Source organism: Barbatula barbatula (assembly GCF_947034865.1).
Source record: "Barbatula barbatula genome assembly, chromosome: 12".
NCBI classification, from domain to species: Eukaryota; Metazoa; Chordata; class Actinopteri; order Cypriniformes; family Nemacheilidae; genus Barbatula; species Barbatula barbatula.
Window position 1 is genome coordinate 16,650,369 of NC_136775.1, and position 25,394 is coordinate 16,675,762.

At 39.2% G+C, this 25,394-nt stretch overlaps 1 protein-coding gene across 1 annotated transcript in view; it reads left to right on the top strand.

Moving 5' to 3' along the window:
- Nucleotides 1–4,175: 4,175 nt before the first annotated feature.
- dnah5 (dynein, axonemal, heavy chain 5) overlaps nt 4,176–25,394 on the top strand; it is a gene marked incomplete at its 5' end in the record, with an annotated part of 67,302 nt that continues 46,083 nt past the window's right edge. Inside the window, 34 exons of the mRNA XM_079469030.1 lie at nt 4,176–4,208; nt 8,303–8,437; nt 8,526–8,610; nt 9,472–9,611; nt 9,970–10,188; nt 10,760–10,897; nt 11,059–11,235; nt 11,402–11,515; nt 11,745–11,852; nt 11,935–12,057; nt 12,320–12,535; nt 13,276–13,302; nt 14,096–14,203; nt 14,289–14,374; nt 14,468–14,789; nt 15,049–15,255; nt 17,445–17,616; nt 17,754–17,899; nt 18,118–18,286; nt 18,602–18,850; nt 19,000–19,196; nt 19,907–20,000; nt 20,446–20,585; nt 20,703–20,904; nt 21,012–21,247; nt 21,333–21,551; nt 21,757–21,819; nt 22,025–22,263; nt 22,603–22,843; nt 22,923–23,122; nt 23,348–23,501; nt 24,485–24,648; nt 24,912–25,068; nt 25,180–25,392. Of these exons, the coding sequence (XP_079325156.1) occupies nt 4,176–4,208; nt 8,303–8,437; nt 8,526–8,610; nt 9,472–9,611; nt 9,970–10,188; nt 10,760–10,897; nt 11,059–11,235; nt 11,402–11,515; nt 11,745–11,852; nt 11,935–12,057; nt 12,320–12,535; nt 13,276–13,302; nt 14,096–14,203; nt 14,289–14,374; nt 14,468–14,789; nt 15,049–15,255; nt 17,445–17,616; nt 17,754–17,899; nt 18,118–18,286; nt 18,602–18,850; nt 19,000–19,196; nt 19,907–20,000; nt 20,446–20,585; nt 20,703–20,904; nt 21,012–21,247; nt 21,333–21,551; nt 21,757–21,819; nt 22,025–22,263; nt 22,603–22,843; nt 22,923–23,122; nt 23,348–23,501; nt 24,485–24,648; nt 24,912–25,068; nt 25,180–25,392 (5,493 nt within the window). The remainder of the gene's footprint in view (nt 4,209–8,302; nt 8,438–8,525; nt 8,611–9,471; nt 9,612–9,969; nt 10,189–10,759; nt 10,898–11,058; nt 11,236–11,401; nt 11,516–11,744; nt 11,853–11,934; nt 12,058–12,319; nt 12,536–13,275; nt 13,303–14,095; nt 14,204–14,288; nt 14,375–14,467; nt 14,790–15,048; nt 15,256–17,444; nt 17,617–17,753; nt 17,900–18,117; nt 18,287–18,601; nt 18,851–18,999; nt 19,197–19,906; nt 20,001–20,445; nt 20,586–20,702; nt 20,905–21,011; nt 21,248–21,332; nt 21,552–21,756; nt 21,820–22,024; nt 22,264–22,602; nt 22,844–22,922; nt 23,123–23,347; nt 23,502–24,484; nt 24,649–24,911; nt 25,069–25,179; nt 25,393–25,394) is intronic.

A 25,394-nucleotide genomic window follows, 5' to 3' on the forward strand; every position in this document is an offset into this window, starting at 1 on the left:
GTCATAGTGACGATATTCACGATCGTCATAGTGACAACAGCCAGTTAAATTGTTGAACGCAATTGGCTAGTGCCTGCTAGGTTATTTGCATAAGGTGATCTGATAGGCTGACGTCTGCGTTGGCGCTTGAAAATGTTCAAGAAATGTTCAACTTCTTGCCGCAAGCGACGCCAGTGAATCAACGCTGACGGACCCACAATTCAGTTCGGCAACGCATGACGTCACCCATTGAAAGTTAACGAGAAGCGTTGACGCTGATGCTACGTGTGAATCCATCGTTTCTCTCGTCTTCTTTTCAGTCGAGGCATCTCAAACAAGCCTATTGACAGAAGTAGAAATAGAAATAGTTTCTATTGTGAAAGTGCGCAATGTAAGTAGCTTACGGTTTAATGTTTGATCTGTTAGCGGCCATTCACATGACGCTGACTGTGTCGCGTTCTCCCTCTTTTTCAGTTTGCACTCTCGTTTTGAGCAATCTTGAGGCGCGTCAACATTTAAGCATAGGCCTTATCCAAACTACAAAACGCCGAAAACATATAATTTACGTGTTAATGTCCGTTTGACGAGACAAAATCATGGTTTTTGCATTTGTTAGGTAATTTACACTCCAAACATTTTAAAATGCAAATATGTAAGTCAAAAAAAATTTGTGGACAAATTCAGTTTCTGGACCTCTGTATTTGAAATATCCTGCGTGTGGCTCAAGGTTTAAGCTACACCCTCAAACTTGTGATTTTCAAGTTTATTAGGATTTTTACATTTGCTGTTTTTGAGTTCAGAGACTACAACGTGGAAAATGTTTTTGACAGAAGACCAAGAATTTGTTATAGTATCCAGTAATGAAATTGGGCAAAAGTTGCAAAGGAAGACATGTTTATTTATATATATATATATATATATATATATATATATGCAGTATTGCATAAATATATATTGTGTTGTGGACTACACATTATATTCTGTTTTGTGTTGCATACCCGGTTTATATATTTTTTCTTTTTACTTTTCTCATCTATTTTCATCCAAAATTAATTCCTAGTAGCGTACTTTTTTATTTTTTCCTAAAGCTCATTGTTGCATTTTGCTCTTTCTGCACTCTTTTGCGTTGAATATTGTAATAGACACTGAGCTCTTCTATTATATACGGTTATCTATATACTGCACAATATTCTTGAATCCCAATAAGAGGTTTTAGTAACAGTTTTGAATTGATCTCAGCCGTGTCTAAGACTATGTTGTAGTGTGAGGGTTTCTGGGGGCTTGTGAAAATAGGATGTTGTGGGAATTGGGTGAGAAGTTATGGATTTGTGTTTCGACTTTCGAGAAAAGGAGCTATAATTACAAGAAATGTGTTAAAGCAATCGAGAAAAACAGTTTCACGAATCGCCCCCAGTAGAGGGCAACAAAGCTCCACAGTGCCAGAAACACGTCCACGTTCATCTTGTAATGTTGTAGCAATGGTTCCTTCCACGTATATTATGTTGTAGTAAGGGTACATTTGACATGTTTCAATTATGCAATGATTTCTGAAGAATATTGAAAGGGACCCAAACATCAAATTGACTCTTGAACCTGTAAATGTCTTTGTTCTGATGAACACGGAGAAAGATATTTGAAAGAATCATTGTTCTTGGACACCATTGACAACAATAGTCTTTTTAACAATTTCTTACTATGGTAGTCAATGTCATACACATCATCCAGGAAACTGGAGTGATTCCTTCCTAATGTTTTTAGTTGACAGACAGAATGACAGACAGTTATCCTATTGATCAAAACCCTTCAGCAAAATCACTCGATAATCGTTTTCTAGTCTGTGACCTTCAGTCCACGCAACGCATTATTTAGAAATGGGCTACCAAAGGTCCTATAATCTTCACAGGGGCTTCAATGTGTTTTCTTTCAGGCTAACGATTTTGTTTTACATTTACATTTTTATTATGCACATCTTCGAACACCCCCTAAAAAAATGAAGGCAGTGTATGCAAACTGTGAGACGGATCACCTGCGGTTCATTACATCTGTGCATCTGGTTGCTGATGTAAATACACCCACTGGTCTGTGCTGCTGATAAAGCATTATTGGTTCTGGCACAGAAGGTTTCTTTCAAATGGGTTGAATAGTGGCTGTTAATGCAGCCCAGATTCTTGCCTGATGTGTGTAGGGAAGCACAGTATGTGAATGCTGTTAGATAGCCAGCTTGAAGTTCTTCTGCATAATTTAGCAAGAGACTCTGGTTACACGGGCCCATCCTAATAGAAAGATCCCTTTAAAAAAAATTGTCACAGCCACCGTAAAATATTAATGACCTAACTGCTCTCAAATGCAAACCTTCACAGTCATTTTGCTGCGTGTGTGATCCTGCACAGACGATATCATGTGAGATTGATGGCTTTTAATTGGTCTGTACATGTGAAGCATGGGTCCTGGAGTGTAAGTGTCACTGCAAGTAACTTGTCAATGCTAGAAATCTTTTAAGCTTGTTAAGAGGGTTTCACGAGCCTTATCCTGGTCTCTAAAGTGACGCCTTGTAATCCTGTGCTAGTAGTTTATAATCGGCTTCTAGATGTAAGAGAGAACACTGCGGCTTGTTAGTGGTTCCTGATAGGGCATCCGTCACTCTTACTAGTACATACACTCAGGAAGATAACACAACCTGTAGTAGTATACGTCTTCATGCTGATATAGACATTGAATCTAAATCGGAGGTTTTCTGTTGGATTCAATGGATGAAAAATCCTTTTGATATACATTGTAGGAGGGACCCGAGTCAAACCTAGGGACCAAAATGCCATAGAGACTTTAGGGTGAAGGTACTTCATACTCAAGGTCTTGGAAGCTTTCGCAGCTTTCTTTGTCCAGCTTTTTCATTGTTACTGACAGGTAAATCGACCAATCACGTTTTGTTTTGTGCCGCGTTATGTTTAGAGGTGTTGACATGTACCTGCAGTAACAGACATTCGCATACTTAAGAATAAAGGGTTTAGTCGATCGTGATGAATTCTTACTGCAACAGTTGTTAACACGACAGCTTGCTACTTAGGTCAGACGGCTTCGTGTTGTTTCTAGGCGGAACGTTAAGGAACGCAACACGCACTTCTTCCGGAAGTCCTGTGATATTCAACCAATCAGATGACGAACGTGCTGAAGTGTTTCCAGAAAAGTGTTTTCCTTATGCATCAGATGTTTAGTCTGTGGCTTGGACTAGGGTGAAGGGGTCTTTTCAGCTAAACTAGGGATGCACTGTTATGTACATTTTGGATTATAACTAATAATTCTTCAAAATAGGAAGTGGATGACCGATATAAAGGCTGATATACAGTATCTAAATATTAATAAACATATTTCTGAGCGTGAAACCAAAGGCAAAAACTGGACAACTTCTTTTATTTTAAAACATTCACTGCAGAAAGCATTTATTTATTTTTCTCTGAAATGCTTTTGTTATCAGGGTGATATGTTACCGATAATATGAAAAATGAGCAATTATGTGGCGATATTGCTATGGCCATAATATCGGGCCTACCATGCATCCCCAAACTAAACCCCTAACATCCTTTTCGTTGCTTGTTTTTTTTTCTTGATATAATATAAAGCCAAATCTCAGTTGCGTGCAGTATATGGCATTTACTTTATTTGCACAATTGTTCATTTTTATATAATTAAAATAGCTTTTGGACCTTATTTTCGCAGGTTTAAAATAACCAGACCCTAACCCAGCTTCTGATGAGAAAACAGTTCATTCAAATTCATGAGTCTGTGCTGCAGCTCATTTCAACAAGCCGTGAATGGTCTTATGTTCCTGGGGCATTCCATTGTCTGGATGCCCCTTTTCAAGACAAATCTGCATTGAGAGGGTCTCGTTGATGCATACAGTGTAGTGTTGGATTGTGTAGGGGTGTTAAGATTCCCTCATACCCTGCACCTCGTTCAGTCTCCTACTCCTACCTAACCATATCGAAAACAGGCCATTTAGCTCCATAGGTGACATCTGAGAAGACCTCCAGCGAGGACAGGTGGTCACCAAACACCATAAGAGTGTTTAGAAACGGTGTCCTAAATGAAGTACGATTTGAATCATCTACCTGTGGGAACCGCGGGTCTGCTGTGCGATCTCCTGTAGTATTTAAATAAACTGGAAATTATTGGGGTGCGTGGCTGCGATCAGGGACGCGATGCTACCCCGAACGCCCGACTTTCAAAGCAAGGTAAGATGAACCCTTTTTACCATGTTTACATAGCTTTTTCAATTTCTCGGAAGGAAGATCTGATGTGTGATGCGCTCTGGCTCTGATGCATTTATTTCAGACAACAGCATGAGAGTTACATCCATGTGTACTTGCTGTTCTCCATACCTGCAAGCTCCACAAAACAAGGTTTATTAAAGAGATGGTTTCAAGTTTATTTGTCATGTGTACAGACTTCAGTGACAGCAAGTGCATTGACATTCTTATTGTGATTTACAGCCACAGTGTGTCATGCATTCTGACTTCTTTACAATGTTAAACGTGCATTCTCATGCTTGATATGATCAACTAGTCAAAGTGCATTTTTGTGCTCGAAACACTGCCCCAGCAGTCGTAAAGGTTTCTAAAACTTTTTTTTCTTAAAACTTTTCTTAGTCCATTATTGGACCATTCTCCCAACAAAGCACGCCCACGATATAACCCACGAGAACGAGGTGAAAGAGCACGGCCACGCGTCAAACATGGAGAGTGGGAGAAAGAGCTCGCCCATCAATATGCTCCTTCGTTCACAAAGTTCAGCTGTGTTTGTTTATTTACTGCATTTCGGTGAGGAATAAATGATGAATTATATAAATGGTGGATGTAACGCAGTGTTTGCAGATTGTTTCAAGATTAAAATGCGTGTTTCATCCGCTTTAAAGCTATAAGAATGACTTCCTAGGAACAATGTGTATAAAATACTGTCACATTTTGCATGAAATCATGTTGGCATTCTCCTAAAATGTCTTTATTGTGCAATTGTTTGACTTCTTTGTGAATTTGGTTGACTCATCAATCATTGTGCCAATTATTCTCAATCCAAAGACCTTGATACCATAATTCACAAAATGCAAAAGATTATGATTGTCATATTTGCTCTGAAATCACTTGAACAAGAACAGCGATACTCTGTTGTTACGGGCTGTCACGGCCATTTGCAGCTTGATGCATGAGATAACTGTTTGCTCATCTAGAAAATCTTCGGCACTAAGGTTACCCTTTTTTTGTATGGTGTGTTGTGTTGCTAGGAGATCGTTGGAATTCAGGCGTTATCATTTATTTCCAGTTGTTTTGGCCGTCATGCTTGATGGAGCACTTCCCTGTTATTCCCTCACTAACCCAACACCGTCAATTGATGTCTATGCTTCACCCTGCCCAGGCTTGTTAGCCGCTGTTCTTTGGTGTGTGATGGGCTGTCCCCCTGTAGTAAAAAATTGCGACCAATCACGTTCCTTGCATGTTCGACAGGTCTCTTTCATTGGTTAGCGGTTAGAAAGGAGCTCGACTTAAGAAAACTAGAAATTCTTTTCAACCTCAAAAGGAGCATGACGTATGTCATAAATATAAAACAACAGGCACTCATTACAGAGGACTGCAAGATATATGGAAATATATACGGGAATATTAAGAAAACGATCAAATAACATTCAACATTCTAAAACGCATGAAAGTGTCTCGCTACTCTGTACAATGATTCTCTTACTTGCAAGTATGTACTTGGTTGTTTATGATGAACTTCTCACAAAACATATTCACCGGTGAAACATTTAATCACCTCCGATTGGTCAGTATGTTCATAAGCTGAACTGTGATTGGTTGTAATACTCACCGCTGTATCAAAATGTAATGCTGTTATCAACATTCGTTCATTTGGAATTTTCCTGGATAAGGAAGACTCCAGGACAGGGTTCCCGAAACCAATTATAATATGTGATAATATTTGTCCCATGCAAATTGGCATCTCTGTCCTTTTTCAACGTTTTATCCACCGTTCGCAAATAATGGTGACTGTTTTGATTGTTTTTGAACGCGTAGGTCAGAGGGAGATCCTGGAACGAGATCACGGGTCTCAATTGCACACCATACAACTATATATACAAACTATACGCAAAGCCTTGCCATAATATCTGGGAAAATAAGTTCATAAATTTGAGTAAAATCACAGGCTTTACTTATCCAATGCGAATGCGCCACATGAAATACAAATGTGGGTAGGGAATTTCTAAATCGCACGCGGTCCCCAGATAAAACTAACCCTGTGTGAATTGGGCTTTAGTCAGACTCTGTCTTCTGTGGAGCACAAAAGAAGATATTTTGAGAAATGGTTCTGTGTTCAACAATAGAAGTTAATGGGAGCCAATGCTGTTTGGTTACCAACATTCTGCAAAATATTATAATTTTGTGTTCAGCAGAAGAAAAAAGTCATTCAGGTTTTAAAACGAGATGTGGGTGAATAAATGATAAAAGAATGATCGTTTTTGAGTGAACTACCAATCTAACGGAGTCTGTATTTGTCTTGGAAGTTCCTTTTACAAAGAAAATAGGTTGGATTAATCGCAAAGCATCTTTCGGGGTGAAGGCAATATTTGGTTACACGTATTGTCAGAAAACTTAATTTGAAATGTTTGTCGTGTTAGATTGTTCAAGAAAGTGGCCCTTGAAACAAAGACTTAAAGATCCTATAAAACACATGGACTAAAATACAAACATGTCTCTTGAGCATCTGTATCCAGCCCACAAAATGTAGCTTAGTTTATTGGCTCATTTTTGTTTTTACAGTGTTACCTAGCACCCGAGCTAAGCAACTTTTACTGTCTCAATCTGCTTTGCGGCGCCCAGACTGCTCTGCCCATTAAGGGCTTTGTTCAGCCGTGTTTCTTTTATTCTGTATGGGGGCCCTAAAACTTCACAGTTTTTACTGTCATGAGAAAACTAGATACGACAGAAACACTGTGAAGGTCAGGTGTGCGAACGTCGTCCAATGAAAACCTTTTTTTCTCCGTTTGGTCATGTAACTGTCGGGTTGGAATTATTAGTCCTCTGTTTTTCACTTGGACAAAGATCAGAAATCAAATTAGACTATCTAAACTATCTTCTGACTGGACTAGCTAAATGCAAGATCTTATGGAGGGTATGGGTGAGCAGAAATCGAGGAGATCTAAAGCTGAACTGCATTCGTCCATCATCTCCAATAGTCAAATTGCTGCTTTAAAAGTATGTATGACTCCATGTTCCCATGCTGCCATGTATGCAATACTTTTTATTTTAAGTACTACTGGAGGGTATTTTTCTGTTGGTCTATTAAACTGTTTAATAATGTAAAGACTATAGGCGAATGCTTTTGGGATGACATTTTCATGGGCTTTTGTTCTGTAAGTTGACATTACATTTTCCATAAGACGGAAACTCACAAATAGTTTTTGAGAGTTTGTTGTCTAGACCGCAATGAGAGTGAGATCAAAATAATTTTTTTCCATGAAACATGAAAGACCATGAAGAGTAGTGTGCCTTGTCTACAGTTTCTGTAGAAACCTTGGTATTTGCACCCGTGAAGTTTAAAACCTGTAGATGACTCTTTCTTCGGTGGAACACAAAAGAAAATATTTTTAGAAATGTCTCTGTGGTTTTGTGTCCATACAATTGATGTCAATGGGTCCAATGTTGTTTGGTTACCAGCATTCTTAAAACATCTAATTTTGTGTTCTGAAGAAGAAAGAAAGTGATACAGGTTTGAAATGAAGATGAATAAACGATGAAAGATTTTTGGGTAAACCATCCCTTTGAGGCACTGTGATTATACATGTCCGCAACTGTCATATTTGGGTCTGTCTGTATGTTTTTAATTGAGAAATTCTAGTAATAAATCTTAATACGTCAATACATGATTCAGACATGTTTGAGAAGTTCATTAAGTTTCCTTAACTCTGACGGAGCGAAACACTTGATAAATGCATGCGTTTGTGTATTTCTGCATGGATGAGAGGATATTTGGCGTATGACGTTGGAATTGCGTGTCGATTCCAGGCTTCTGATTGGCCAATACTGCTTTATGGTTAGGGTTATATCGCCATCTGTTGGTTTGGCATGCTTTTGACAGTGTTTTTTTGCGTTTTCGTGTCTAACTAAGAAGGAAAAACTCTGTTAATAAAAATACCCATGGAGGCGTGGACTAGATTCGAGCAGCTTCTATCCCATTTGATACTTACATCAAAATGTTTTAATCGAACAAGCTTTGAGTACTCCATGATTGACAGGTATATGGATGCTAAAGTTTACACATTTCCTGTGTCACACAGCAAAAGCTTAAGGAAGAACGGGAGACTAAGAGAGCACAGCTGGACGGCAGACATGACTATATCCTCAGTATTGTGTCCTCTTGCATTGGACTGGAGAAGAGTGAGGTGGAGGATGCCATCCTGGAGGGAACGCAGGTTAACAGGATTCTGAAAACCCACTACAAGATGCTATCATATTGAAAGGCGGTCATGCATTACTAACATTCCTCAGTGTGATTTTTAGATTGAGCGGATAGAGCAGTTCTTTGCTGTCGATGGCCGTCCTCACCTCATGCTGTACTATCAGGATACAGAGCCTGTGGAAGCTGGTTAGTGAAGTATATGAAACGCTCTTTTACAAACATCTGGCATATATCAAAATAAAATTAGCATAAATGAAAAGATATGACAGATTTATAAATTAAACATATCGCTGCTGTCTTTTTGAAACCTTGTATATCCATATTCTGTGACTCAATCTTTTTGCCATGAAACATTATTATTATTATTAGTCACACTTTATGTTTGTCACTGGGGTTTGCAAATATCTAACCAATAAAACGTATATTTAAAAGTTCTTGTCAACTTTGACAACAAAGTATTTATAAAGTGGTTTTCAGTCCTGAAAAACAGCAAATATGGACATCTAAGGTCCGGAAGGATGGAAGGATATTATATTGAACACTAAAATGATGCGTGTTTGTTCCATTTTGGTGGTAGATTCAGGCTTCATGGTCACCAAAACAATTAAAAAACATCTTAAAATAACGGCTTAGTTGTCTTTATGCAAAACATATCGTTTTATGGCAAGTTTGAAGAAATGATACGTCGTATTAAGTTCTGATAAATGACATGTTTGATATAAGGGCTGCAAAATATCGAAGTAAAATGTGATGTGAATATGGTGATATACGATATGCTACACTAGTACTTTAAGTTTCAGTTCGTACTTTAGTCAAATACATTGAAAACCTAAAACGCACTTGATCAGCATACATTTCACATTCGTTCTGAAACTAGTTTGACTATAGAGAAAGATTGAAATCAATGAACCGTTCTGATATGCATTTTCCAATAAGCACCTTTACAATATTTCCTTAGTTTCGCTGCCATCTGATTATTAAAACCGTATTTTATTAAAATCAGGATTGTTTTGTTAAACACAAACTGGTCTGTTTTTGTTTTGGTAGCTGCGGCCTCATCAGCGAATCGCAGTAAGAAGGCCAAAGTGTTTGTGACGGAGGGAACAGATGTGGCTCTGATTGGCATTTGTGTGTTTTTCACCCGGGCAAGCACCTCCAAGCCAATCACATCGGAGAACGTCCACAGGGTAATCTGACACGAGAGACAATGTGTGAAATTCTGCCCCATTCTAGAAAAATCTCACTTTGCATTTATCATGTCAATTATGAACTCCTCTATTTTTTGTGCATAATTTGTCCTTCAACATCAGCGTGTAATAAAGTGGGTGCTTATTTCCATTAAATTCGCAGTTATTCATTCAGAACACTTGTTTTATCCAAAGCGACTTAGAAAATTATAGAACATTTAACATTTTGTCAATAATGAGAAAATAGTGACTTTTGTTAAATTCACTGTGGACTTTAAAACGTCATAACTCTTTGTTAATTTCTTCTCACTTTATTTTTTCATTTTTTATCGTTTGTCAACTCCGATTGCTGTAATAGGATGTGAACTTTAATATGCTGGAAGCTACGGGTGTTGGTCTGCTGAAGAGCGTGGAGCAGCTGCTGTCCAAGATCTACATCCCCGCTCTGAGGAATATGAACGACGGCTGGGGAGAGGCGGGAGACCCGCAGGCTCAGGCTGTCAAACGAGACTTCATTAGTTCTCTGGACAGCTTTGTGTCTGTGTTAGCCGGAGCACAGGAGTGCCTGCAGGAAAAGGTCTCAGACATAGTAAAAGGACAAAGAGAGGCACAATTTTATAGTGGCACATAAACGCATACAGCGACACACCCTTCTGTAGTGTTATTGATCCAGGGTTCCTCCAAATTGAATTGGATTGTGCACGTGGTCTGTGAGATGAAATATTGGAAATGTAAAGCGAGTTTTCTTGCCTGTTTTGAGTGTTCCTAGAAGAATACTTTTTTCTTCTTCAAGATATATAAGATCTTGAATTGGGGTAGGCCCCTTTTATAAGACTAGAATGACCGTAAAAGATGCTTTATCATTACATCCATCTTTTATCTATTAGATTTTAACATTCTTTTAACATTCCAACATATTTGATTGTTATTGGCGTTATGTGGATTTTATAACGTTTTTAATAGGTTAAACCAAATTTTCAGTAATTCAATTGTATTTATAAAAGTGCTCAAGCTTAACTCAGTGCCCTGTGTTGTATTGTCAGTGGAATTGACATTATCACAGTTGTTGCACATAGATCATAACTTGTATCTTTACTATCTATAAAAGCTCTTGTTTAAAGTGTTGTAACATCTGTTTAATATCTAAGGTGAACCTCAAAGACTGTGACACTTTCGAGTTGGAGACGTTGAAAGGCCCATCAGATTACATAGCTGCAGCCAATAGCACAGAGGCTCTAGAGAGGATTGAGGCCTGCATGAAAACCTGGATCAAACAGATCGAACAGGTCTTTCAAAATATTTTGTTCATTTGTTCTATCGAACTTATTGTATGTGAATGCTGCTTATTGTTTGATGTATAATATAGAGGATTATGGGTTCGTGATACATGAGTTATTATTATAATTTGATCCTGTATGATGCCTTCACCATTTAACTGTGATAAAAGGTCCTGGCAGAAAGCGATCAGCTGAGGAAAGAGGCCGATGATTTGGGTCCACGCGCAGAGCTGGACCACTGGAAGAAACGCATGTCGCGGTTTCACTACCTGCTCGACCAGCTGAAGAGTTCAGATGTCAAAGCTGTGCTAGGGGTTCTTATTATAGCCAAATCTAAACTCATTAAGGTGAGCTGATTCCTTCATGATAACATTCAAAATTCAATATGTAAATGTCTTCATATGTTTTTGTTATTTAATAGTTTTGTGAGATATACAATTGTATTTTCTTATACTTATGCATTCAAATGTTTTTTATTTCCTAATTCACAGTCTCTGTAATTTGCCTCTGCAGGTTTGGCGAGAACTCGACATCAGGATCACTGATGCAGCAAATGAAGCCAAAGACAATGTGAAGTACCTGAACACACTGGAGAAATTCTGTGACCCGCTGTACAACAGCAACCCTGTAAGATTTATTCGGCTGTACTTTTCAAGCCGAATGGTTCTTTGTTTTTATACTTTTAGATAAACAACAGTTTCAATATCACATCATCATCTTATGTTATAATGCTTGTGTGTGAACACTATAAATAATAAAATCGGCATGTTATAAACATTGTCTTATTACGTTGTCGTAACTAGTTTATAAAGCGTTTATTACACCTTTTTTTACTATTACACATGTTATTATATAGGTGTCTATGGTGGAAGCCATTCCTGGTCTCATAAATGCGATCCGGATGATCCACAGCATCTCTCGTTATTACAACTCCTCAGAGAAAATCACCTCCCTTTTTGTCAAGGTAAGAGCTGAAGGCCTAAATAACAGCATTTCTTTCACCGCCAAAATACTTCAGACTGAAAATATATCATCTTTCTCCTCAGGTTACAAATCAGATGATCACCGCCTGCAAGGCCTACATCACAAAAAACGGCTCAGCAACCATATGGGATCAGCCTCAGGACGTGGTATCTGAGAAACTCAAAGCTGCCATCCGCTTGAATCAGGTACTGTATGCCATTTTAGCCAGAAGATGTGCTTGTAAACAGTTAAGGACAAGATTCCGCAACTAACATTTTTAACCGGAAAGGTTATGTGAAATTTAGCTTGTTGTTAAAAAAAAGTATTTTAAACCTCTACACTGTAAATTGGTGATTGAAAGGTTGTAAGTTCAAGCCCTGAATCATTAGTTATCACCATGATGCTCCATGTCGTTATCTCAATCCTGTGAATAAATGTAAACACAAGTCTTTGTTCTCAATGTGTCAGGAATATCAGAAATATTTCCAGAAAACGAAGAAGCAGCTGGAGAAGAAACCAGATGAGCGTCAGTTTGACTTCAGTGAGATGTACATCTTTGGCAAGTTTGACACGTTTCAGCGGCGCCAGAACAAAATCCTGGACATGTTCAATACTATCACAACCTACAATGCCCTGCAGAACTCCAAAATAGAGGGTCTGGAAACCATGGCAACCAGATTTCAGGTATAATGATGTACTGTAATCACAGTGGTTTGTTTATAGATTTGAACAGAAGTAGAAAAAATACTATAGATTATAATAACCAACCCAGAGTCACACGTGGACCCATCGGGTAAACCGCTAATATTTGATGTTACGGGTGGTATAATTATTGATGTGGCATTTGCGGTAAGGCTGCGCGTGGAGTGTGTATCCAGTAGCCAAGACTATTTCGACTCACCTCACCTGATTTGAAGCTGCTTTTACACGGTCCTGTGCTTTTTTGTGTTGAAGCTCTATCTGAAAAGGTGGTTTCTAATTGCAGCGCGCTTTGCAGCGTTGAGCATTGTTGCCAATCCCGTGCAACTGATGGACAGCTATAGTGAGGACTCGATACTCTTATTCCAATTTAAAAAACATTTGATCTCATCGGGTCGGGTATGGAATTAAATGAGTGCTGCTGTCGGTTGTCGGTCATGTGTGTGGGGGGGGGGATTGGTTATCAAACAGGATCCGCGCAGGACTCTGGACCAACCTCTATAAATTTGTTTTATTTGTTTAAAAATGGGTAAAAAGCCATTTTTCATATTTTTATGCACAGTAGTGGTGTATTAATATATTGTTAGTTTTGTTGGATTTACGACACTGCTATTTGTACAGTACACTTCATATGTTCTTGTAATAATATCAACACAACAATTTTAAAGTAAAGTTAGTGAAGTATGCCACAATGTAATGTTTTCTCTGCTGCCCCCTGTGGACAGACTGCAGACATGCAGGCGAAATGGGAGGTAAGTGATGAAATAACAAATGCATGTCTCATCCGAAAGCATTAACCAGCATGCTCATCATTTTGTCTTATTATAACAAAGGCCCCGATTCAGGTTGACAAACTCCCAGCTAAGATATTTGCAAGTATTATTTTATAAATTGCAAAAATAACCTTAAAAAGAGCAATGCTATTATTAGGTTCCCGATCACACCGAACCAATTACTAACATTAGCGTAGCGTTCTGTGTGCTTGTCTGGTACTGAATTTGCATGAAGGGGCAGAGTTTTTAGCTGTGAATCTATTAACATTCATTACATCACTTGTTGTCACAAGTTTATTTATTCACTTTAAATTTTGTGTCCATGGAAACAGAGTTCAAACTCCGAGGACTGCATGCTCCAGGAGTGCTGAATAATTGAACAAAAGCTGATATAGATCTATCACTAATTCCTGTTCTTTTTGAAAGTTGATGGTCTGTGGTAGTCAATGAATATTTGCCAGCAAACCGCTCCGCTGGGCGTTCAGTGGGTTCTGGTGTTGTGGAAAACAGATAAATGTTTAAAGCCAAAAACGGAACCAGTACAATAAAAAAGGCCCTCATGGTTGAGGAGACACTCACCAAAATATAACTTTAAACACCATGTGACTTTCTTTCCTTCTTCTGTCGGTTGTTATTAAGGTGGAGCTTTCTCAATGATCAGTGACTGTTTATAGTACTAGACTGGGAACATATTTTAGTTTTTATTTTGTATATAATTTCTTTGTATAATGTGGTTGTTATAAATAATAATTGTCATCATCTGCATTTCCAGGCCATTGTGTTAACAATAAAGCGGAGGCCTTACAGTTTCCTGGACCAAAGAAAGACTGACTTTGATCAAGACTATGAAGAGTTTTGTAAACAGACTAGTGAATTACATGTAACTATGTTGTTTACTGTACTACTTTTGGGATTTGATACTTGTGCTATGAAACTATCCCTTACACGTCAATATTTCTTGCTAGAACCAACTGAAGACGTTCATGGACAATACCTTTGACAAAATCCAAAACACTGAGAGGGCCTTAAATGTGCTCAAGAAGTTTGAAAGGTAGCCAAATATCTGTCTTTTCATTTATTCATTTTGGAAACCAAACTTACATGAATGATATGAAGCTGGTGTTGTTTTCTTTACATTGTCCAGACTCGGCATCCCTGACTTGGGCATCAGTGAGAAGTACCAGCAGATTCTGCTGAACTTTGGCAGAGACATCGAGATGGTCTCTCGCATGTACAATAAGGAGAAGGCAGACCCCCCCATCGGCCGAGACCTGCCTCCGGTCGCTGGCAGAATCATGTGGGCTCAGCAGCTGTACCGCCGCATCGAGGAACCCATGGATCTCTTCAAACTGCAGCCCGGGCTGCTTAGCATCCCGGAGGCCAAACGCATCATTCGAGATTACAATCGGCTGGCCAAAGTGCTGCTGGAGTTTCAGGTGCTCTGTCACCAGAGCTGGATGTCACAGGTCTGTAACTCAAAGAACTAGTGATACTTTAAATATGTTTTTCCATTCGTTTCGCTCAAGTGTCATTTTCCAATAAAAATTTTAAACAGAATGCATAATTCATTACTTACGTTGCCACTTTATTTACTTTACTCCCTTTACCGATATCAGGCATTTGAAGTTTTATTTATCGTCTTGAAACATTAATGAAAGTAAAACGTTTTTATTTTTCGAAACATCCATTTGTGTTTACTATGAAGTCCTTTATCTCTATCAATAGATTGAGGTGGTTAAAATGGGTCTGCGGGCTTCTCTGCTGGTCAGGAGTCCGGAGACGGGGGAGCTGTACGTCAACTATGACCCTGAGATCCGGACCCAGATCCGCGAGACCGACTGTATGATGAGGATGGGACTGGAGATCCCACCCTTAGCTTCCATCCTACAACTGAAGAAGAACGTATTCAAGAAGAACTATGATAAACTTCAGGTAATTTTGTTTCTGTGTCCTATTGCATTTACTTAATCCTGATTTGTTTTCTTCACAAGCTCACAAATATAAAATAATATTTCTGAAAGTATGGTTCTGTGCTTAAAGTGCACATGTCATAAATCGTATATAATTTCCCTGAGTACGATTTAAGATATTATTGTTAACATTATAATATTAAGATGCACCACTGCCGTATCAATGAATTGCCGCTCTAGCAAAGAGAGTCCCGCCTTCCAGTAAAACGAGCCAATCGTCAATCTACTCATTGCCTACATTCTTTTTATTCACAATGCATTCTGATTTTGAGTGTCTCAGCTGGAGGAGAGTGACCGTTAAGAACTAATATTTAGTTTTATAGCCACGGTTTCTGGAGAACTGCTTCACGTGTGCTGCTTGGAGTCGAGCAACTTCTGGCACCTGTGAACAGGTATTCCAGCCTTGGACGATTGCACTACAGACCACAATTCTTCTGCATTTTATTGGTTTTGCCTCAGAAACAGCCCCCAAGTTTCTATTGGATTAAGGTCTGAAGATGGGCATGCCTCTACATAACGTTAATCTTGTTGGTCTGGAACCAAGATGCTGCTTACTGGTGTGTTTGGGGTCGTTGTCTTGTTGAAACAAAGGCATTTCCTCTTCGGCATAAGGCAACATGACCTTAAGTATTTAAATTGCACTCAAACTGATCCATGATCTCGGGAATCCGATAAATAGGCCCAACACCATAGTATGAGAAACATCCCCACATCATGATGCTTGCGCCATCATGCTTCAGTATCTTCATAGTGTACCGTGGCTTGAATTCAGTGTTTGGGGTCGTCTGACAAACTGTCTGCGACCCCTAGACCCAAAAAGAACATCTTGCTTTCGTCAATCCACAAAATATTGTGCCATTTCTCTTTATGCCAGTCAATGTGTTCTTTGGCAAATTGAAACCTCTTCAGCTCATGTTGTTTTTTCAACAATGGGACTTTGCGGCGACTTCTTGCCGTTTGCCTCTAACTTGTAATTGTTACAGTACTCACAGGTAACATTAGACTTTCTTTGATCCCCTGGAGCTGATCATTGGCTGCGTCTTTGCCATTTTGGCTATTCTTCGATCCAGTCGAATTGTAGTTTTCCGTTATCGTCCACATCTTTCGGGCTTTGGTTGCCATTTTAAAGCATTTGATATGATTTTAGCTGACCAGCCTATCATTTTCTGCACTTCTTTGTATGTTTTTCCTCTCTAATACATTTTTTAATGCAAGTACGCTGTTCTTCTGAACAATCGTCCTAAAATAAGGGCCGCTTGTTTGACACCAGTTTTGTCGCAGAATGATTTACTCTCTATTTGAACTCCACACTGCTATTATTTTGGAAACGCCCTTTTCAAGTAATGATTCAATTACACCGAGTTTGCAGCATGTGTGGCATGACTATTGGATCTGTTGGTTTTCTATTACTCTACTACACGTCCTAGTTAAATATTTGCCATATAGAAATCTAATTTCTACCAAAAACGGAGACTGGTCTGGAATTATTTTGAACCTAACTGTACGTTTATTCACTTGTGTTTGTTCTTGTCAACAGTTATTTTCCACTTTTTGAGAATAAACAGATTAAATGAATATTATTATAAATTAATGTTATAAACGCCCATCTACTGAACACACATATAGCTTGTGTTTTACCACAGTGTCAACGGGCACACGAGTGCTGAATGCAAAGCGACAAAAGAAACCATTAAGGCATTTGACATGTTGCATGGCGACATATCCAGTGGCAAAATGTCTTATTTTCTTCTTTGTTTCTTCAGTTGTTTTTGTTTCAGTTGTGGTTTTCCTGGTTTCTCCTTCATTTGGTTTACTTTAATAAAAGTTAAACTGCATGTGGATGTGCTTTCTGTCCGGTTTCTTTTGTTACAGCTTGTTCTTTACATCATTTATGATGATTTTATTTAGAATACAGTAAATAACAAAAAAAGACTTTAGCTTTGGTCACACATATTGAAGTTATTTGAGAAATCCAAAAGCTTGTATTTTCTGCAGCCTTTGCTGTTTTAGTAAATGCTCTTTTTACATTGACATTTCTCCAATGTGCATTCAAAACACGTTTCATCCGTTTCCGTATCCCTGGAAATCTTACATTGAACGCATGACTTTATCATTCAAGTTTATGTTTATGTTCCCATGTGTGTTACATAGCTGATGGTGACGGAGAACTCCCGGGTGAGGTCTAAGATCCAGCCGGCCTTTGAACAACTGCTCACGCCACATGTCGCTAAATTGGATAAGACCATCCTGCCCGGTCTGACCACCCTCAACTGGACCTCCCTGAACATTGAGAAATACCTGGACCGAATCACTGCTGCACTCGGTGAGACTCTCATCATGACCGCATGAGACAGCATACATTGCAAAAAAAGGGCATGGTGAAATGAAATTCAAGTATCCTTCAAAAATATTTCTTCATCTTGTCTAATGCTACTCTTCTTGTTTTCACTCGGTTGCTAGAGGAGCTTGACCTTCTGCTGCACAGAGTGAATGACATGGTGGAGTTCAGGATTGACGCTGTCCTGCAAGAGATGAGCATGACCACCTTGTGTGTGATACCTGAAGATGAGCCGTGCACATGCGAGGAGTTTTTCAACACCACAAAGGTTTGTTCACACCTCGTCCATAGCAAGAATGTCTCTGAATTTAGAGGCGAGGAGGCTTTAGCAGAGAACAATGTTTCTGGTTGTATTATTAAAAAGTCATTAAAAAAGGCTTGTTTGGTTTAGTTCAGGTCCTGTCACTACAAATCTGTGACTAGACCACCGACATGTTAAGGAGTAATCATTCCGATCACGCTCATCCAATTGATTTCTCATTTTAGGAGCTTTGCATCAAAGGAGCCCAAACGCTGCATATCAAAAGTTCATTGGTGGAGGAGGCTGCCAATGAGCTGATTAATATGTTACTGGAGTTTGAGCAGAAGGAGGACGAGGAGAATAACTGTGAAGAGAGCAGGACAGGGAGCAAAGTGGAACAGATGGACAGTGACGGTGAGATGTGCTTTAAATCATCTTGACCCCAATTCACATACTGTCTGTCATAACCCCAAATTAGAATCAGTGTGTCCTAAATCATAATATCGTGCAAAAGAAGATATTTTGAAGAAAGTTGGTACATTGACTTCCATTGTATGGACACACAACCACGGAAACATTTCTCAAAATATCTTCATTTGTGCTCCACGGAAGAAAGACTCATACAGGTTTAGACCGAAATGAGGATGAATAAATTATGTATTTTATAAAAAAAAACGTATGACTCATATCACAGCATATTATGACATGTACGTTTTGTGTGTCTTAAAGGTGAGGAGGAGAGTAAACACGAGGGCCGTCTCCTGTCTCGTAGCACCACGGCCCCGAGCATCGGTCCCTCATCTCCACTAATGAGAAAGAAGAAGAAGAGAGATCTGATGGAGGTGATGGAGGAAGAGGCACAGGAGCTGCTGTCTCATTTTAACCATCGAAACGTGGACGCATTACTGCGCCTCGCCCGCAACACGCTGGAGACTCTACGCAAGCGCATCCACGCCTCGTCACTGATGCACTACATGGGTTTGTGTTGCCATATCCTCTCGCTGTTTTTAAAAAGAATTAAACAATGCAAAGGTCTTTTTTAATGATTAAAGAGATTTCCGTAAGTTTGCGGAAGTCTTGTATTGGTCAATTCATTCACCGTAACCACATTCATGTTTTCTATGCAGCTGAGGCAGAGTCTCCCATCCGGCCAAAGGGTAGTGCACCGCAGCCCATATTTAGGGTGGGGGTGTGTCTTGCCATTCCCAACATCATCATGGTTCCAGCTCTAGATGAGGTTCAGCAGGCATTGAACAGAGCTGTGGACTGCGTGGTCAGCGTCAGTAAAGGAGTCGGCCAGTGGAGCAAAGAGAGAATTTCCAAGGTTTACTTTTGTTTTAACATACAGAGATGATGTAAGAATACTGCACATGTCTGTTAAAGGCACATTCTTAGTTTATTGCTTTCATGTTCAAGAGTTACGCCTATAGAATAATCTGCATTACGTTTTTTTTTGCCGCTGTCTGTGACCTTTTTGACAGCTTAATCTCATAAAGTATGAGTCTATGGATTTTTAAATTAATACATAAGCACATCTAGTCAGTTTTTTTTTTGCCGTTTTATTCTGCTCTAAAGGGATAGTTCTGTCATCCTTTACTCACCCTCGAGTTGTTCCAAATCTGTATAAACTTTGTTCTGATGAACACAGAGAAAGATATTTGGAAGAATGCTTATAACCAAACAGATCTTGGCCACCATTCGTTACCAATGTAGGAAAAATTACTGTGGAAGACAAAAGTTCCCCAAAACTGTTTGCTTTCTTGCATTCTTCAAAATATATTTTGTGTTCAACAGAACAACGAAATCTTTCCTATTATGGCATAATACGAAATTTAATTTTTTTAACTTTTGATTTAGGTTTATCTGATATTTTGCTATTGAATGCACTGACATTTGCAAGTTTGTTTAATATTTTTGGGGGGTTTCACTAACATCTTGCTTCTTATTTGATTCACCTTTAATTCTCATGAATATGTTGTAATTTGCGTTCAAGTGAAACGTATGCAAAATGTCAGAGTGTTTTTGCTGTCACAGAGGAAAATGAGTGAGCGGCGGATGGCCGCCCTGAAACAGAACAGCCACGAGAGCGAATCAGAAGACTGTGAATTGACCTATCGCAGCTTTGCAGGTACGAATCTTCCTCACTCTCTCTCATTACACAGCTCAGCAGAGCAAATCCAAACCCAACAGGTCAGTTAAAAAACAACTTTCGTAATGGTTGAAAATAAAAGCTGTGGATGGATGAGCTGATCTCCAATCATTTGATTGGAGGATGTGGTTTTAAAGTGGTGACGTATTTCTATTGTCACGGTATCAGAATCTCATCAACATCTCTCTCTCTTTCCCTCTCGAATAGAGAAGTAATGGAAATAAAACGTGCAGTGCTGCTGTGCCACAGCATAATATCTCAACCAAACATGTCTGCACTAAAAATAAATAGATGGATCTTCATTAAACTGATCTGAGACAAAACAATAACGTTACTGACTAATTCTTCCTTATAGTTGATCATATCTGATAATCTCATCATTGTGATTTCTTACTCCTCTACAATACGTGTTTTGTTTTTTCAGGCAGTACTTCAGACATCTCAGCATCCGCACACCAGGTCATTCCCTTCCAGGTCAAGAATTACAACAAGAGCATCTCCGAAAACAAAGAAATTGTCAAACTGGTGTCTGTACTCAGTTCATCTATCAACTCCACCAAGAAGGTCTGAAGATTTGCCATAGTCTAGTCTTATTGTTTTATTGAAAAAAAGATCATTTGACTTGCTTGTGCTACTACTGTAACAATATGAGAATAGTAACATATAAAACATGTTTTACAGGAAGTCATGAAGGCTTTGGATTGCTTCAGCCTCTATCATCACATCTGGAAGAAAGATCGAGAAGAGACCATCCTGAAGTTCATCCAGGCAAACCCTCTGCTCTCGGAGTTCGAGTCTCAGATCTTGTATTACAGAGATCTGGAGCTGGAAATTAACACAGAGCCGGAGTTTATTCTAGTGGGAGCTTTGGCCCTATATACAGGTACAGTACACACAGACAGTGAATCAGCAGGACCAATGATGCCAAAAGAGTATAAATGTAAGCGAGAATAAATGAAAGAAACTATTGCGTATTGATCTCACCCACAGCCGATCTAAAGTTGGCACTGACCACCGAGAGCAAGAGTTGGATAATGGACTTCGGTCACCATTGCAACAGGAAGTATCGCATGGAGATGGAACAGATCTTCGCTTTCGTGGATGAGGCGAGCAAGAAACTCAACCGACAGATTAAGGATCTGGATGACATCCGCATCACCATGGCAACGCTCAAAGAAATCAGGGAGAACCAGATCTCCATAGATTTTCAAGTTGGCCCAATTGAGGTAAAAACCAACAATCAATTGTTGCGGCAAAGAACATCGCAATTGATGTTCAAAACACAGTCCATTACGGTGGTTTTGTCGACAGGAATCGTACAGTATGTTGCATAAGTATGGACTGTTGGTGGCCAAAGAGGAAGCCGAGAAAGTGGACACCCTTCGCTACACCTGGGAGAAACTGCTGGCTCGTAGCACAGAGGTACAGAATGAACTGGTGGCCCTGCAGCCGAATTTCAGAGGAGAACTCATCGGGAATGTTCAGACCTTCGTGGAGGACTGCCAGAACTTTTACCATGGCTATGAGAGGGTGAGTCCTGAGGACCGGGTAAACTTTATCAACCCGCTTCTCTTGCTTTGAGCTCCCTTAAGCAATTAAAGTTGAAGACAATACATTGTAGTTTTCTCAGTTTCCATTCCTGTGGGTTTTCTGAATTCCTGACTGTACATTGAAAACAAAGTGTTTGTATTTAGTAAATGAATGTTATGTGCATCTGTTTCTTTGAAATCTTCAGGATGGTCCCATGGTGGTAGGATTAGCTCCCCAGGATGCCAGCGACAGGCTTATTATGTTCCAGGTACAGTTTCCTGTTATTTGTCTTGTCTGGTGAAAGATGTTTTCGTAACACAGTCTCAAATAAATCAACTTGACAATATCTGTAAAGTACAATGAATTAAAAAAACGCGGGGTGAGCATTCTCGGTCAATTGAGAACAGCGTGGGAATATGCTATAGATCAATGCATGCCAATGGGATATTAACATTACATCTGGCATTTGACAGAATCACTTTGACAACCTGTTCCGCAAGTACATCACATACACGGGAGGGGAGGAGCTCTTTGGTCTGCCCGTTACCCAGCACCCTCAGCTGCTGGAGATCAGAAAACAGTTGACGCTCCTCCAAAAACTCTACGGTCTCTACAACAACGTCATCGACACAGTCAACGGCTACTACGACATCTCATGGGCCGACATCCACATTGAGAGAATCAATAACGAGCTCCTCGAGTTTCAGACGAGGTGAGAAATTCAGTCCTTTTTGGCTTTGAAAGGCATGAATGCATCAGGGGATTTATATTTTTTATGTCTGGTACCTGTATGGGATATCACAAAATTGAACAGTCTGCAAAAGATTGAATTGAAACTTGGCGTAGTTTCACGTGTGTAACGCAAAGATCATTTGTGAATAGTTTTTCTACCCGATTTTCAAATTCGCCTTGGAGGTTTACCTCAGCAGATGTGAATGCGAACATTCACTTGCATTCAGTCAGATTTATATGTTATCGCACAACATTCACACTTTCAAAGCACTGTTCAGCGTATGCCTTTACCCCACTGAGGTTATTAACCGAATCGCAGGTGTCGCAAGCTGCCACGAGGCCTTAAAGAATGGCAGGCGTTTATGGACCTGAAGAAAACCATCGATGAATTCAGTGAGTGCTGCCCCCTGCTGGAGCTGATGACTAATAAAGCCATGATGACGCGTCACTGGAAGAGGATCACGGAGGTCACAGGTCACACCTTTGAGGTTGAAACGGATAACTTCAAGCTTCGGAATATCATGGAAGCTCCACTTCTGAAGTACAAAGAAGAAATTGAGGTTATAATTTGTTTTTTATTGTAACATTCATCTTGCTTTTGGCTTTAAAGTGAATCATTTTCCATACCTATTTGAGCAGGACATCTGTATCAGCGCTGTGAAGGAGCGAGACATCGAGCAGAAACTCAAGCAGGTGATCGCAGAGTGGGACAACAAGACCTTTACCTTCGCCCACTTCAAAACCAGAGGAGAGCTTCTTCTGAGAGGTGACAGCACGTCGGAGATCATAGCTAACATGGAGGACAGCCTGATGATGCTGGGTTCCCTCATGAGCAACAGGTGAGACGTTAAAAGAAATGCAACATTTACATTCACACAATCAAATTCTATCATTGTGAAGACGGAGTCTGTTGAGTCCTGTAATGTGTTTTTCTCCCATCCCTGTGTAATGTGCAGTGTGTTACTACAATGTGAGCAATGACAATATTAAAACCTTTATTAATAAAGCATTTTCACCGAACGGTGTGACATGGGTGTCTTGGGCTGTGTCTTGTATTTCCACAGGTATAACACCCCATTCAAAGCACAGATACAGAAGTGGGTTCACAATCTCTCTAACACTACAGACATCATTGAGAACTGGATGACGGTACAAAACCTCTGGATTTATCTTGAGGCCGTGTTTGTGGGAGGGGACATTGCCAAACAGCTACCGAAGGTAAAGCCAGACTTTTATTCTTTGTGATCAAAGCATTAATGGATTGGAGGTCAGTCCTCTTTATTTCTGTTTTATTTCTAAAGAACTTTAAACGGTGTGCGATTATGAAAAGGGAAATATTTTAGTACAAAGTGTATATTAGAATTTGTTTTTATAAACATATTTCCTAAAAATCATGTTTTTTTATTGTGCATTCCAGTTAATATCAAACAAACTACAGTTGGGTTGTTTTGGTAAAGTTATTATAACAGTAATAATAATAATAATAATACAGCTAACAAACAACGAAACACAATAAAAACATGATAACAAGATATTCTCACTATGGGTCTTTGTCTTGTTTTGTAGTACAAATATCTAAACATTCTTAAATCAAAATACAATTACTTTACTAGAAAAGTGACCTTATATATTTAGTCTTGTTTTATGAAAAATTATATAAGCATTAAGTAAGTTTATGGTAAAACAAGCAAAAATAGGAAAAATAAACTGGAATTAGATACTTAAAAAAGGTCAAACTAAATTCAAGTTTATTTTTCTCACGCAATGGACAGAGATTTTTCTGCTTGTTTTTACCATAAACTTACTTAACTCTTGTATTATTGTACAAGACTAAATATCTTGGGTCCCTTTTCCTGTCAATTAATGGCCTAGTGAGAAGTTTTGATACTTTCACTAGAAACAAGACAAAAATGCTTCGTGTAAAAGTCATTTTTTGCAGTGAAAATGTTTAGAAACATAGTTAGCTCTGTTTACGAATATAAGTATGCAAGGTTTCAATACATCTTAAATAATATGTTTCAGTAAAACGTTGTTTAGTTAAAAGACGGTAAGTTTCCCAAGTCAATGACATAACTTTAGACCATGACTGTATGCCGAAAGCCTTCAAGGATTTAAGAAAATGCAAAACTGCTTTTATTTTCGAAGGAACAGCTTCGTACTTTTTGTCAAATCCCACAAACCACCTGTTTTAATGTTTTTAGGAAGCCAAGCGCTTCTCCAATATCGATAAGTCCTGGGTGAAAATCATGACTCGCGCTCATGAGATGCCCAATGTGGTCCAGTCGTGTGTTGGGGACGAGACTATGGGTCAGCTACTGCCTCACCTGCTGGAACAGCTTGAGATGTGCCAGAAATCTCTCACAGGGTACGTTCAACATCTGTTTCGCTGTCAAGCCCTCATGTCTGACAAGCACAGGATCAGTGTAGTCAGTTATCAACCTAACGCAACTGGAAACTTTTTGCAAATCCGTCTAGTGCTGTGGGCGAAAAATATTTTGATATTATAACAATTTATACATTTTGCTGTTACAACTTGGCTACAATTTTTGTTTTGGGATCAGTTTGTGACTTGTTTGTGTTACATCTGCGTGTACGTTAAACATTAAAGATGTTTTCTATGTTTTAAAGGTACTTGGAGAAGAAGCGCTTGTTGTTTCCACGTTTCTTCTTTGTATCAGACCCGGCATTGCTGGAGATTTTGGGCCAAGCGTCTGACTCGCACACCATCCAAGCTCACCTGCTCAACATCTTTGACAACATCAAATCGGTCCGCTTTCACGATAAGGTTAACTTTATTCTTATAATAATGACATTTTATACTATTCCGGTACATTACTTTAAATGTCAAACAATCTTAAACAAGCACAAAATACACCACATTGTGTTTACATTTCAGATCTATGATAAGATTTTGGCAATATCCTCACGTGAGGGTGAGACAGTTGAGTTGGACAGACCCGTCCTAGCAGAAGGCAACGTGGAGGTCTGGCTTAATGCGCTCCTTAAAGAATCCCAGAGATCTTTGCACCTCATCATCCGTCAGGCCGCTCTTGCCATTCAGGACTCCGCCTTTGAACTGATCGAATTTTTGGACTCCTTTGCTGCGCAGGT